At 42.8% G+C, this 13564-nt stretch overlaps 2 protein-coding genes across 2 annotated transcripts in view; both read right to left on the reverse strand.

Moving 5' to 3' along the window:
* arrdc1b (arrestin domain containing 1b) overlaps positions 1–3182 on the reverse strand; it is a 31706-nt gene extending 28524 nt beyond the window's left edge. Inside the window, exon 1 of the mRNA XM_079755844.1 lies at positions 2961–3182. Coding sequence (XP_079611970.1) covers positions 2961–3078 — 118 coding nt within the window. The 5' untranslated portion in view covers positions 3079–3182. The remainder of the gene's footprint in view (positions 1–2960) is intronic.
* A 1903-nt stretch (positions 3183–5085) lies between these two features.
* LOC307089528 (glutamine synthetase-like) lies at positions 5086–9412 on the reverse strand (the record flags this gene model as incomplete). Its single annotated transcript, XM_079755870.1, has 7 exons — positions 9283–9412; positions 8369–8546; positions 7869–8030; positions 7277–7423; positions 6630–6757; positions 6066–6265; positions 5086–5386 (listed from the first exon to the last, which is right to left on the reverse strand). The coding sequence occupies exons 2-7, from the start codon at positions 8535–8537 to the stop codon at positions 5086–5088; spliced, it is 1107 nt and encodes a 368-aa protein (XP_079611996.1). The 5' UTR covers positions 8538–8546; positions 9283–9412.
* Between the last annotated feature and the right edge of the window lie 4152 nt (positions 9413–13564).

A 13564-nucleotide genomic window follows, 5' to 3' on the forward strand; every position in this document is an offset into this window, starting at 1 on the left:
TTGTAATTGTTAATTATAAACCTCACACCTTGTTGCAAAGTAGCAATCCTTTAAGACCTATCTATAACCCACCTTAAACCATCGCTATAGCAGGCCACATTGAAGCTTCGGTAGCAATTTATTATGGAAGCGTTTTTGTCAAATTTGTTCTTGAACTTATTTTAACAGCCTAAAAGCCATCAATAAATTAAATGCTCACATCATAGCAGCTACCTTGATACCTCTTCACACTCTGCCCTTGCACTTTGTGTGTCTTCCACACATCTAGGCAGACCTATTGCTTCAGCTAAGAAGCTGGTCATGTGTTTTAGGTGTGTGGCTTTGCAGGGTGGAATTTTGTTGAGTGGATGTTAAAAATCAAGCTTCCTCTGGATGGTTCCTCCAAGTTGCCTACCCTAGCTTTAGGTGAGCTTATCAATGGAAATACGGACTAATGGCTTCATACATAATAGAAAGTCTATCTCCCTTTCCTCATCACGATCCATCCCTCTCTGCCTCTCCCTCTCCCTCTCCTCACCACTCACCCTCGCTCCCATTCGCCCATTCTCTTTGTCATTCACATTTTCCTGCTGGTTCAGTCTCAACAGCTAGTAACTGTACACTGTCCGCTCAGACTACAGTGACAATAAGAGGGAGAACAAAATCCCTATCGATCTAGATCCATGAGATGTGCCACATTCCACGCCATATCAGATGTTTTACTTCTGTCGGTCCAGACATACTCACTGATTAACCCCTCAACCCTGCATCATGCAAAAACGTGAGGAGTTTGGAAAGTCAGCAGAAAGAGTCACGGGTTATACCAAGAAGAAAGTATGTCTCTCTCCCTCTCAAGTAGCCATATATGCACACTCCCAATCGTCCCCAGACATTGTTGACGATCCCTTACGAAACCTTCTGCCTGGCCCCTCCTAACACAAGCCCACCCTTCAGTTTAATGATTAACAAAACACAGCCAATCACAGAGAAGTATTTTCCACCGGCAAGATTTCACATGCTTTCGCTGAGGGTTCACACAATGAAACACTGTTTAATTAACAACAGGAGCACAAAGTGTAGGCATGGACACGCTAAAGGTGCTTCAAACGAAGCAGTCGTAAGTAATCCAATCAATGGAGTCATTTATCAAATAACGTCCAGACCGTGGCTCTAATGGGTGATGTCACCGGGAACATAGAAGCACACAATGTAGACGATGACACATTAAACGCCGTTTGGCGGTGACATCACTCTAGAAGGCCAAGATGGAGAGATGCCATTAAGGTTGTGCTGACAGGTCATTCTGTTTCTAGAGTGCTGTAGTTTAAACAAGAAAGAACTGGAAATAACACGTTAACGACTGAGCCTGGACTGTAGTAACAGTTGCTGAAACTTAACCCCCAACTCCGTTTTAATGTTTCAGAGGGGCGGGGTTTACCAGTTGTGGTCGTGGTGTGGCATATATATGGTTTGAGGAGGGGGTCTAATAAATGATTCATCGTGATAACATTCGACTGTTTGCCACGGAAACGGATCTGGTGATTGCAAAACGTTTAATACAGACTGACTTGTTCCACATGTTGTGGCTCCCAGATACAGAGAACAAAAGGAACAGCTACACTAGAGGACTTGACTCGTTTTACATTCAATTCCTCCCGTCAACGGCTGGAGCCTGGCTCTGAGGCTCCCACCACAACATGACAATGTGACCATGCTGTGGTCTGACCTCCTCTGTGTTACTTGGTGAACCCGGATGAGAAGTATGTCCACAATTAATGGAACATTGTTGCCAAGCCCACTGATGTATTGAATCCACAGAAAATACTTTTCCCCCATTATTCCTTTCTAGGTGAACAAAGCAGTCTTAATGTAACTTTAGCCAACTGTACTGTAGCTACAGGGCTGTTGTTGAACTGTTGACAGTGAAAGGGTTGACATTGTGCCACCAGGTATGGCATGTGGCATAAGATCACCCCTTTAAGATAACGTACATAGAGTTATATAGCCTACATAGGCCAGCTGTAGCCTATAGGCCTGTAACCTAACCTTTTCAACAGGTTAGAGAGTTGTTAATACTTTTTCAAGGTTCCTACACCTTTGTGGCTTACGGCAATACTATAATGTAGGCCTATGTGTATGGTTTTAGGCAATGTTTATGGTCATTGTATTTTTAATTGTGTTGTGGCTTCACGTTTGGGGCTACTATGAAACCATAACACTAGTTCTGCTCCATGGAGAGGAATGGGAATAAAGGTGTATTACAGCGGACTATTAGTGGAGAGAAACGCCAAACAAAGACCCCTTCAATACAAAGGATTCTTTGTGAACTTCCATGGTAACCCACCAAACATCTCCCCTCCTTGCTCACCTACAACCTTGTGCACACTACTTCGCCAATCACAGTTAACGTTTAACTTTTAGGCCAACGTTACATCCCATCCTTTTGTCCTACTTCGCCGGTTTAAGGACAATTACATAATCAAGCAGATGTATTCAAGTCCATTAGTGAAATAACACCTGTTGTCATTCCAATATGTTCGGATGCCTCCGCTTACTTGTTTTGGTTTACTTGTTATGTTTCTGCAATAACCAGACATGACAGTTTACGTCACGCATTGTAACGACGAGCTCCAAGGAGCAGGATGCTGGTTCTCCAGACGCCCATTCGAGCGAATTTTTGAAGACGCAAAACAATCAAGTTGCGAGTCCGTGTCCGATTTCTGCCAGGCGGGTCCCCTCCCCGTCTCTCTGGGGCACCACGGCCAGAACAACAATAATAAACCCCCTTCATTAACACAGGTAGCCCAACTATTGACACCGGGTGGACGCACAATAAGCCATCAGCTTTTTTTTAGTGTGCGTGCGTTCTTAACGTGAGATATACGAAAGTAAAAGTTACCCAATTAGTCCACCTCATGGAGTCAATCAGAAAGACACGTTGACAAATCTCTTAGGAAAAAATGCATCACTTGGGGTCTTACCTTTGTACTGCAGCGAGTTTCCTGTTCTTATTTTCAGATTCCCGCTTATCGAGTCGCCAGGACTATAAACCACTTTGTTGTTCGCGAAGAGAATGTCAAATTCCTGTAGCTTGCCCATGGCTGCTGCGACTCCGCTCCCGTTAACCGGCGATTAGACGGGGAAACTGCAGTCGGTGTGCGCGTCGCGAGACAACGTTCTCTCTCGCGCCCTCCGCAAGACAACGCACGCTGCGCTCTCTCTCTCTCGCTCGCTCGCTCGCTCGCTCTCTCTCTCTCTCTCTCTCTCTCTCTCTCTCTCTCTCTCTCTCTCTCACCTGCCCTCCACTCTCCGCCCCACAATTGTGACGTCATTAAACAATTACTCGTGGAGATAATGGCGTATGAGAGAGAGAGAGAAAGAGAGAGAGAGAGAGAGAGAGAGATTGTATGATGCATTAAGTGTAGTCACACCACATGTTCAATGTGATGAAAATGTAGCTCAACAAAAGGCCAACAATTTTTTTTATATAAAAGTCCAATCTCTTCCAATATAACCCATCCTACAACATCACAACTGTTGGTTATAATTGGCCCAGAGACTACTTATTTTCTCCAAATTCATTCTATATCTCTTTAAAAAAGGACAATTTTGTAACCCTAACCTTGGCGATAAAAGCAAAAGCATATGCCAACATGAATAACATGAAGATGAAGACGAGCCGCCATTTTGGGAGATTACTTTTTCCATCCGGCAGATTGAATTCATGAATGAAACAAACTGGTTTTGAATAAGAAGGGGGTCTTTTTTAAAAAAAAAAAGAAGCTCGGAGACAGTTGATGCTTACATGACGACAGACACACACGGTGGTTGCTAAGTTACCCCTCGTATCCATGGAAATGCAATCTGATGGCATGGGATCCATGGCCTAGATATCCATCTCGTCGTCTATTCTGCCAAGTATTCCCCAAAGGGACATCGCTAAATTACAACCGGGAACATTTCATTATATTTAATTACAAAAATGTAATTATTTCTAGTTGAAAAAAAATGTGTTTGAGGGCAATTGTCCTTTTTATTGTTAGTTAATGAAGAGTAGACCCCTTTTATTATATAGTAAATATACGGATAGGCCTATATGGATTTTAGGACTAATAAATTGATGCTGAGCCAAGACAGAAAAGGGTTGTGTCTCCATCTAGTGGTAACTAAATGACAAATTAATACACAAGACAAACTTGTATTATCACAACAACTATAAATAAGCATCTAATTCAATATTCTGTTTCTAGCTCTGAAAAAGTTTGCCTCAGCCCAACTTTAACTTTTGTGCATCTCCCTCCATGCAAAAAGGTTTTACCCAATCAACATCTCCCGTAATATCAATGTCCTGGTGAAGATAATTGCATCTACTTCTCACATCACTCACAAGTGATGTGGCTTATGGCTATGAATTATTAGGTCAGTCTAATAATTAGTCAGTTTGTGGTTGTACAAGATGTCTATGAGACCTTTAAAGAAAATGGTTTGCTAAAATGGATAATCAAATAGCCTATGTCAGCAATCTCCTGCGGCCCCATATGCTTATCAGGGTTCCCCACGTTGGGTACAGACCGCAAAATTGGGACCCAATGACCTAATGGAATAGGCTGCATTTACACCCTTTAAAACCTTCAGATTTTGTTAGGGTTGCATTGAGCACACATGACAGAGAACAATTTCTACAACGACAGACCCAAAGTTTAAGTTTTGCAAATAGCAAAATGGTTTATTCTAATTTGTGGACAAACAATCGAAATACATGATATAATAGAAAGCACGGTATGAGGTATCCCTGAATCTTCCTATGAGAGGCTAGGCGGGTTAAATTGATTTGCAGTTCGATAAATAAGTACAGGCCGCCATATTGGTACTTCTTGCCAAGACATTCTATCATTTACAAACACCCAGTTGTTATTATTCCTATTATAATGGTGCAGAATGACCATGATGGCAGCTTGTGTGAAACCATACATTCTGCATAATCTAGTTTACAACTTGAACAGAAAAGGGGGCTCAAGCATCTACTCTGTTCACAGAGAGTCAGAATAATTCTAAAATGTCACAAACACAACATATATTAATAACCTCCGCATGAGTAGCGTTCAATCACTCGTCATCCTCCCCGTCCAGGAGGCAGGTGCGGACGATGGCCTCCGCCACGGAGTACGGGTCGCAGTTGGCTGCGGGACGCCGGTCCTCGAAGTAGCCGCGGCCATCCTGGCCCACCTGGCGCGGGATGCGGATGCTGGCGCCGCGGTTAGCCACGCCGGACGAGAAATCCTTGATGTTGGCGGTCTCGTGGTGTCCGGTGAGGCGCCTCTTGTTGTCCTCTCCCCCGCGCGGGTCGTACACGCTGATGTGCTCCTGGTGGCGCCGCGACAGCTTCTCGATGGCTTGCTCGATGTATCTGTCAAGAGGAGGAGGTTGGCGATTATTGAGAAATTGAAAGGTGACGTATTATACCACCAGGTGTGAGTGGGATTAGCCGCAACAAGCCGTTTTGAAAATCGACCTCTTCTGACATCACAAGTGGGCGTGTCCGCCTAGATGTGTGCTGGATAGATCAGTCTACCAGCCTACCCAGTTGACTGTAGTAAACGTTGCTCATCTATCCATCACACATCTAGGTGGACACGCCCACTTTTGATGTCAGAAGAGGCAGATTTTCAAAACGGCTTGTAGCGGCTTATCACACATGGCAGTATAATATGTCACCTTTAATGGTTGCCACGTGAGCCTAAAGTGATGGACAGTGGCACATCTACTGATTAAGTTGAGTAGACCACCCAGCCTTGTTTGCTGAGCAATGCGGAGAATGTCACAAAGTTACACATACTATATACGTTTTCCCATTAGCAGCCTCTGGTGGCTTTAGTTGTTGCTACAGCTATAGCTATATAGGACTTGTACACGTGCAATGAACTCCCCCATTTGGGAAGCATAGGAGCTTCGGTATCTTTTTCTGGTCATTGTTTACTAATTCATGCTGTAACGTTTGGTCATTAATGGAAGCTATCATGTCATCGCTAATTCCAGTCATTGGGTTAAACCGAACCGTGGAGCCGGTGCGTCTGAGTGGTACTCACTTCAGTCCTCCCTCCTCCCTCATCTGCTTGGTGCTGACGTTGGTGTGGCAGCCCGAGCCGTTCCAGTTGCCCTCCATGGGTTTGGGGTCCATGGTGGCGAGCAGCCCGAAGCCCTCGCACACGCGGTGCAGGATGAAGCGCGCCACCCACAGGTGGTCCGCCACATCTATCCCCTCACACGGGCCCACCTGGAACTCCCACTGCGGGAAGGACGGGGTGGAGGCCACGATGAAGAGGAGGTGTTTGTTGTTCGTCAGGGTGTATTTATCTTTATGAACTTAATCCGTGTTCACATTTTTTCAACAGCAGTTTTAACAAATAAATGAGAAATGTATTTTTAAAGTGTAATTTAAAGGTACCATTCCCAAGAAAATAGAAGACAATGATGCGCGATTGAAGGCTTTTTACGTCATTCCAAGAATGCCTAGCTTTGCCCCAGATCTATACCCTGACCCCAAACCCACCAAAAACTCCCACGCATCACGTTAAACCACATTGCTGTGTTGAACCTGTTCCCCGTAGGGCACTCTGACTGGGGTCTAACTGGTTGAGACAGCTACTTGCCTGAGCAGGCATGACCTCTGCATTGGTCCCACAGATCTTGATCCCAGCGTAGAGGCAGGCCTTGTAGTGGCACTCCACGATGTCCCGGCCGTACACACAGTCTGCCCCCACAGCACAGTAGTACGGCCCTGGAAACAGCAACAGCTTTTATTACGGTATAGAGGCTTTACAACCTGTGCCACGGAGACCACAGGTGGTCAAATTTAAATAATAGAAAAAAGAACATTGATCAATGATAATGCATGCTTTAGAAATATTGTTTCAAATAGTTAAATAATTGTATTTTGTTATGGCTTATTATTTAACGTATGATTCCATCATATGTTTTCCATTGTAATGTTTACCATTGTGGTTTTGTGTTCATTTGTGTTGTCTTCATGCAGCAATAATTGTGTATGAAGGGGGCGCCGGCACTCTTTGTCATTTTTATTTATCTTTTTCTTAACTGTTTGCATGTGAGGTGGTCCACCTTAAGTCAAAGTTTGGGAACCAATGCGGCGAGCTATACAGTGCAATTGATAATATAATGTATAACATACTGGATAGGCTCTATATACTGGATAGAACACAGTGTAGCCTAGTATATTACACATGACCCACTACATTAAGCTTCAGAACAGAGACAGCGCTGGCGGTTGCCTGGTCACCTTGGGCGCGGGGGAAGCCGTTTTTGGGCCAGCGGTACAGGTGTCTGTCCATGCCCAGCAGGCAGTACTCCTGCTCCATGCCGAACCACACGCAGTGCTCCTTCGTCGCCTCCATCACTTTGTTACAGCTGATGCGGCGGTTCGTCTCTGAGCAGAGACAACAACAACAAGCTCTTTCCAGGGTGGGTGTTCATTGTGTGGGTTTTTGGTTTGTCTGTCCAACCATCTAACCAAAGAATGTGTGACGACGTCAACAAGTCATTCCGTCATGGTTTTCTCAGCTAGGGCTCTCTTCTACATTTGGCGTATAACCCTAAAATAAGTAAGAAATCTGCAATATATCCTAACATAATAATCATTTGATGTTTGCCTGATGGGTTATAAATCTCAATATTTTAAAATTACTTTAAGTAGTAGACTGAGGCCTTTGGACATATTATGTAGTTAACTAGAGTCTACGTAGGCATGTTAGCAAGCAATTATGCAAAAAAATGTTCACCACAGTACTAATCGCCAGAAGCACTCAAACCGCTTATCTAATGAAGAAGTTCAGTTAAACAACCGTCCTCTCTGGTTGTTGAGAGAAACAGACCTGCGGGTTCGCGGTTGTACTTGAGGACCTCACAGAGGACCAGCTTGTTGGGGTCCAAGGTGAAGGGGTCCCTGAACATCTGGACCGGGACCAGGTACATGTCGCTGTTCGACCCCTTTGACTGGTCCGTGCTTGACCCGTCAAAGTTCCACTCGGGAATATCTGCTCATCGGAAACACATTTACAGAATCACTCAAACCAGAGACCATAACCTAACCTAACCATCAATCACTTTAAGACCTACATAATTGAAGATAAAATAGGGTCTAAAAAGGTGTCTATAGATGTCGGCCTACATAGTTGTATACGTATGTTACTACAGATGAAGAGTAAGTAAGACCAGGATACAATAATATGATCACACTTAACTGTTGGCATGCATGACAGTAAAATCCACACTACTTATTATGTTATGTTAATTAGGGGTTGCTACACAAAGCAGAGGTCAGGAATGTGGTGGTTTCGCCATTAAAAATGCTTGCGACGCATAGGCCATATACCTGCTATGGATTTGGGCTCTTCATCCAGCGTGCGTGTCTTGTTGCGCAGCCCTTCTCCAGAGCCGTCGATCCAGATATATGTCACCTGACATTTCCCTCCCTGTGGAAGGTTTAGGTAGTGCTGACGCAGGGTTTTGTTCAGCTTCGAGCAGGCGGATACCGACTCCATTCTCAGCTCCTGGAGAGACAAGTTGTATAGTGGGTCATGTGTTGGGTGTCTTTTTCCTGAAACATAATGCCAAACACACAGCTAAACACACAAGCTCACTCCCACTCCTGCTCTCTATCACTATGATACAGTGAGGTGGCCCACAGGCACAGAGAATATACATTCAAGTCATCATATCACAATCATATACAATTTGAGTAGATCCCTGAATTCCACACAAACAGTTAATCTATGGCCGAAATGTCTTTGGGGAAAATGCAGTTTCAAAGAGATAGCAATAAAACATACTCAAGATGGAAAACTGGCGTTATGTGTCCAACTGCTGTGAGACTATTACCAAGCTATAGTATCCTCTACCAGTGATTCTTAACTTGGTTGGATGCGACCCAGTGGGTTCGAGGGCATTTTGAGTGGGTCGCAGAGCATATGCCAAACCTTACTCTTAAGGAAGAAGCCCATGAATTAACTAATGTTTAAGGTTAATTCATGTTTCAATGGCTTACTATAACTTTGTGTTGAGCTCTTGTTACAGATGTCAGTGTTCTCCATGTTTGTTACAGTACATGAAGGCATTGTTGATTACTGTAATATTGGTAAAAACATTTTGCATGTTTTGGGTCATCCCTTCATGATCTATAACAAATGTGGGTCCTGAGGATAAACCAGGTGAGAACAACTGCTTTAAAGTGAATAGACTCTGTTTCAACAAGCCACACACATAAGTACATTCAAAGAGAACACTTACTTGATGTCTGGTTTAAGAAGCAGTGTAGGGAGAAGCTGTCCAACTGTACAGGACCACAGCAGCAGAGGTGACTGTCACAGCCAAGCAGGCAGATGCTTTTTGCTGAGCGGGAAGGACACCACAAACAAGCTCCTCCACGCGACTGCAGGCTGCCTAAACCTGTTCTTGGTATTTCAAAGAGGATGGACATGAACATTAATGTCACATGATCTAAATAGCAACACTCAACACAACACAATAGATTTCCTCAGACTTAAATGAAGTTAGGCTACACCTTACTTCTGGGAGTGTCAGGACACGTCACCTGCCTGTGTTTAACATGAAATCGCTAGGCTTTTTGTCGTGGTAGATGTATGTATTGAAACTACTATTCCAAACATTGGTTGTTAAAGTAAAATGTAAGTGCTGCGTCAGTTGAAACCACTGTCTAAAGTTTCACTTGGTCTCTCTTTGATGTTCCACTCCATATTAAACAATGCTATGGGCTCTTTAAATCATGAAACCAATTATGTCCACGACTGACCTTTGCATAGTTTGACTATGTGATGGGCTTTCCCCTAAATTGAAGAGCCTGCTGTTACAAAACAGACGTAGGTATTGCAAACCTTTGTGCTTGAGCCTAATTTTCTTGTCCTAATTTAGGCAGTCCTTCAAGTCAAAGCAGCTACATGTCTATCTGGTGAGAAACTGAAATGCGGAAAGTGCTTACGAAATAAAACAGAAACAGAGAAACTTGGCATGCCTCTACTAAGAACAATTAGTTACATTGTTTGATTTTTACTAATAAGTCGTAAGCCAATATTTTATTGAGGGGTGGATAGGGGTTTGACAGTGAATACAGAGACAGGTGATTAAGGATAATGTATGTAGGGTTACATTGAACAAGCAATAAAGAGGTCATTAAGTGGCATGTATAGGGGTTAGACATTGAATAAAGCGACGGTTCATGAAGGAGCAGGTATGGGTTAGACAGTGAAGACATAAATAGGGCATTAAGGTGTAGGTATAGGATTGAACAGTTAGTACAGAGACAGGTCATTAGACAAAGGGATTACTTTGTTATATCTCAAAAGTAAATCCCCCCTAAAAATCTATTTTAGACTGGCTTTTTTATTGAGAATTCCCTTTAAGTTAGTTTTTCTTTATTCATATTTTTGAAAAAATTACAAATAAAGGTTATTATAATTCTAATAATTGTAATTATTATTAGGATACAAAGGTCTGGAAAAACTGCAGGGACACTCAGGGATAGCCAGCCAAGTCATCCATCCTCTCAACACACTTCATTAGGTAGCCCAACGACCTGAATGATGCTGAGGAGGCCGATGGCTGAGCTGAGCTAAGACCTGCAGCTCAGTGCACAAGGGAACAACCTGGGAACAGAAACCTGCGCACACCTCCACTTTAACCCAAGACTGCACACAAGGGACCTGTGTGTCTGTGTGTCTGTGAGTGAGGCTGTGCTTATAAAGCAATTAGTTTACTGCTGCTTTAGAGTGAACCAAAAATAGATATAGAAGATGTGGCCTAACATAACAACATAGGCCAACTATTCCAAATAGAATTGTTTCTGCCTGAAATTTCACCAACCTGATGAGTCGGGTGGCGTGCTTAAAGTACATAAATGCAAGTATTTTGTATTGTGTACATCCTTTGCAGCAACTATTCCAGTTGCTTCTCTGTAGCTTTGAAAGAAATGGAAATAAATAATGGCTTTATAAATTCTACATCATTTAACTACAAATTTCATAAATGCAACAAACTATAGGCTTTTAGCTATTTTATATAAAGTATGATTTTATATTAAACTTTTGCGGCTCCAGATAAATGGAGTATTTGGTGGGAGAGGGATGAAAAATGGCTCTTAAGATAATAAGGGGGTCAAACCGCTGGACCCTGACTACACAGGAAAATGCAGTGCTCGTACACTCATCGGTTTTACCAGTATATGTTTAGTTTGACAAAATATCCTAACAGGTTATCCAATTTCAAATGAGTTACCTGCAGCAAAACTTTCCCCAAATGGCAGGAGAACAGGGCAGCGAATAAGAGACTTGCTTCATTTAGGCACGTGCTTTTATACCGGCACCCCACTTTAGCCTATCAGGCAGCTTGCCCGTCGTGCGGAATTGCGGTTGGCTCGCGTGCGATCGTCGCGCCTTGAAGGGGCAGGACAAAAGTTGAACTTCAGTTTACTTTATGCAAACCTGTATTCCCCTCTTCCTTGGTGACCATCCTCAATTTTGAGCATTGAATCGCCCAGTCTCTCTACAGAAGAGATTACTAAAGCAATCAATGCAATGCAGAGGAGAAATACTCCAGGCCCTGATGGTCCATTGAGGTTTATAAAGCATTCTCTTACAGATTATCCCCTATTTCAAGCAAGGTTTTGCTGAAATTTTACTAATGGCATGTTGAGACAAACCCTAACCCTAGGCTTCACTTCCAGTTGTACTCTAAAAGGACAAGGGATTCAGTTTACAAATGCATTCAAATAACTTTTCAAGCATCAAATGCAACAACTGCATTTGATGCAGTTTACCTATCTCAGTAACAGGACGCATGTTAATAATATTTTTTATATTAGACGGACAGTTGGCTAAGTAAAAATGGCCTCTTTTTCTTCTGTAATCTTTTTATAGTGCGTATTTTCCTCTTTTGACCCAAGGCTATCCCCAAGTCAGATTTCTTGCGATATCTACATGCCCTCAGTTTTTCCAGCAAATATTTCCCCTAATTTCAAATCTTCAGACAAAGGGCACAATTTACTATTGTCTGGACAGTATTCTCTCTCTTAAAGGTGCAATGATTGTTTTATCATATTCAGAAGTATAAAACCTCCATTGTAGTGGGAAACTTAATCTGCGTGGAAACAGGAAATTCCATGTGAATTTCCTGGAGACGCATTGCATCACAGTTTAAGACGTATCGTCTTTCCATATAAGGCATTGTCGTATCCAATTCAAAGTCCTTCATTGCCCTCCTCTTTCCAATGTGAGACTGATCAACCGATAGGTTTCTATCGGAAGACCCCCAGTGTTGGAGTTCACGTCAAAACCCAGCCAGTTCTGGTCCATCTCTGGTTGAATTTTCTCTTTGAGGGATTTTCAAATATGTGTATGTTACGTGCTGGCAGGGGTGAAGTGCCAGTTGGTTGTTCTTCCCTGCTGGTTTTCTTTCTCTCCCTCTCCTGTTTACTCTTATTTCTATAGGTCTTATTGGAGTTCTCCGGTGCAGTCTGATCCTGCTGCTAATTGGTTGCCTCCGAATGGGAACTGTATAACTTTGCCAGTCGCTGTCTTGTTTTGTGCTTGGCTGTCAGCAAAGCACTCTTTGAGCAATCCTACATTACTTTGGTAGTAGGTATGAGGGGAGGTGGAGAACCATTAGTAAGGTCGGCGACCCTTTACATACTCATTGTTCAGTTATTGTCTCCTGTATTTCCACCACAGGGACGTAACAGTGTAACAATAGGCTACTATTGATCAAAAATCCAATTCCATTGTTTGATGAATGTCGTCTTGCTCTTGGCTCGTGTTCAAATATATTTTTCACTTCTCATTCATAGCCCGAGGAGACCAACCTGACCTACAACATTATGACCGAGAGACAACTCCCTTAATTAAGCAGCCAGAAATAGACGTGTAGATGGAAAGATATATTATAATAACTAGAGACTGGTAATTAAAAGGATAGATGGATGGATAGTTAGATGGAAAGATAGTTAGATGGATAGATAAAAGTTCTAAAATAGAAGAGTAGAATAGAAAGCCTTTATTGTCATTGTTCAGAATACATCACAGTTAGGAGCGCTACAACTGAACAGTGCTTTAAAGACACGGGAAAATAGTAGAACAATGAAACATTACAGAACAAGCCAGCCTTAGTAAACCGGCGGTTTTGCTTTAGTTGTTTCCCTGTGAATTATAACACCCAAACAGAGACAACACTCAATCAAACAAACATTTACGAAGAGATAAAATAAATGAAACCTATACATCAGGTTGCATTGAGATAGGCAACGCAAAGCCTACTTCTCTATTTGTGGTTAACGTTATATGTTGTGGACGGACTCATAAATGCTAGGCCATATCGTATCATCATCATTCCATTCATCCATTAGGGATCACAACACTTTCGAAATGTCCAAAATCACGGTCAAGAATGTCATATATGTTTATGGAGTTCCATCTTTCAGGCCTTTCTTACAATCCTCCCAGTCTTCCTGAGGTCTCTACCCCCTCTCCCCGTCCTGACGGACAGGGTGCTGCTCTTCCAGGTC

Source organism: Pollachius pollachius (assembly GCF_949987615.1).
Source record: "Pollachius pollachius genome assembly, chromosome: 18".
NCBI classification, from domain to species: Eukaryota; Metazoa; Chordata; class Actinopteri; order Gadiformes; family Gadidae; genus Pollachius; species Pollachius pollachius.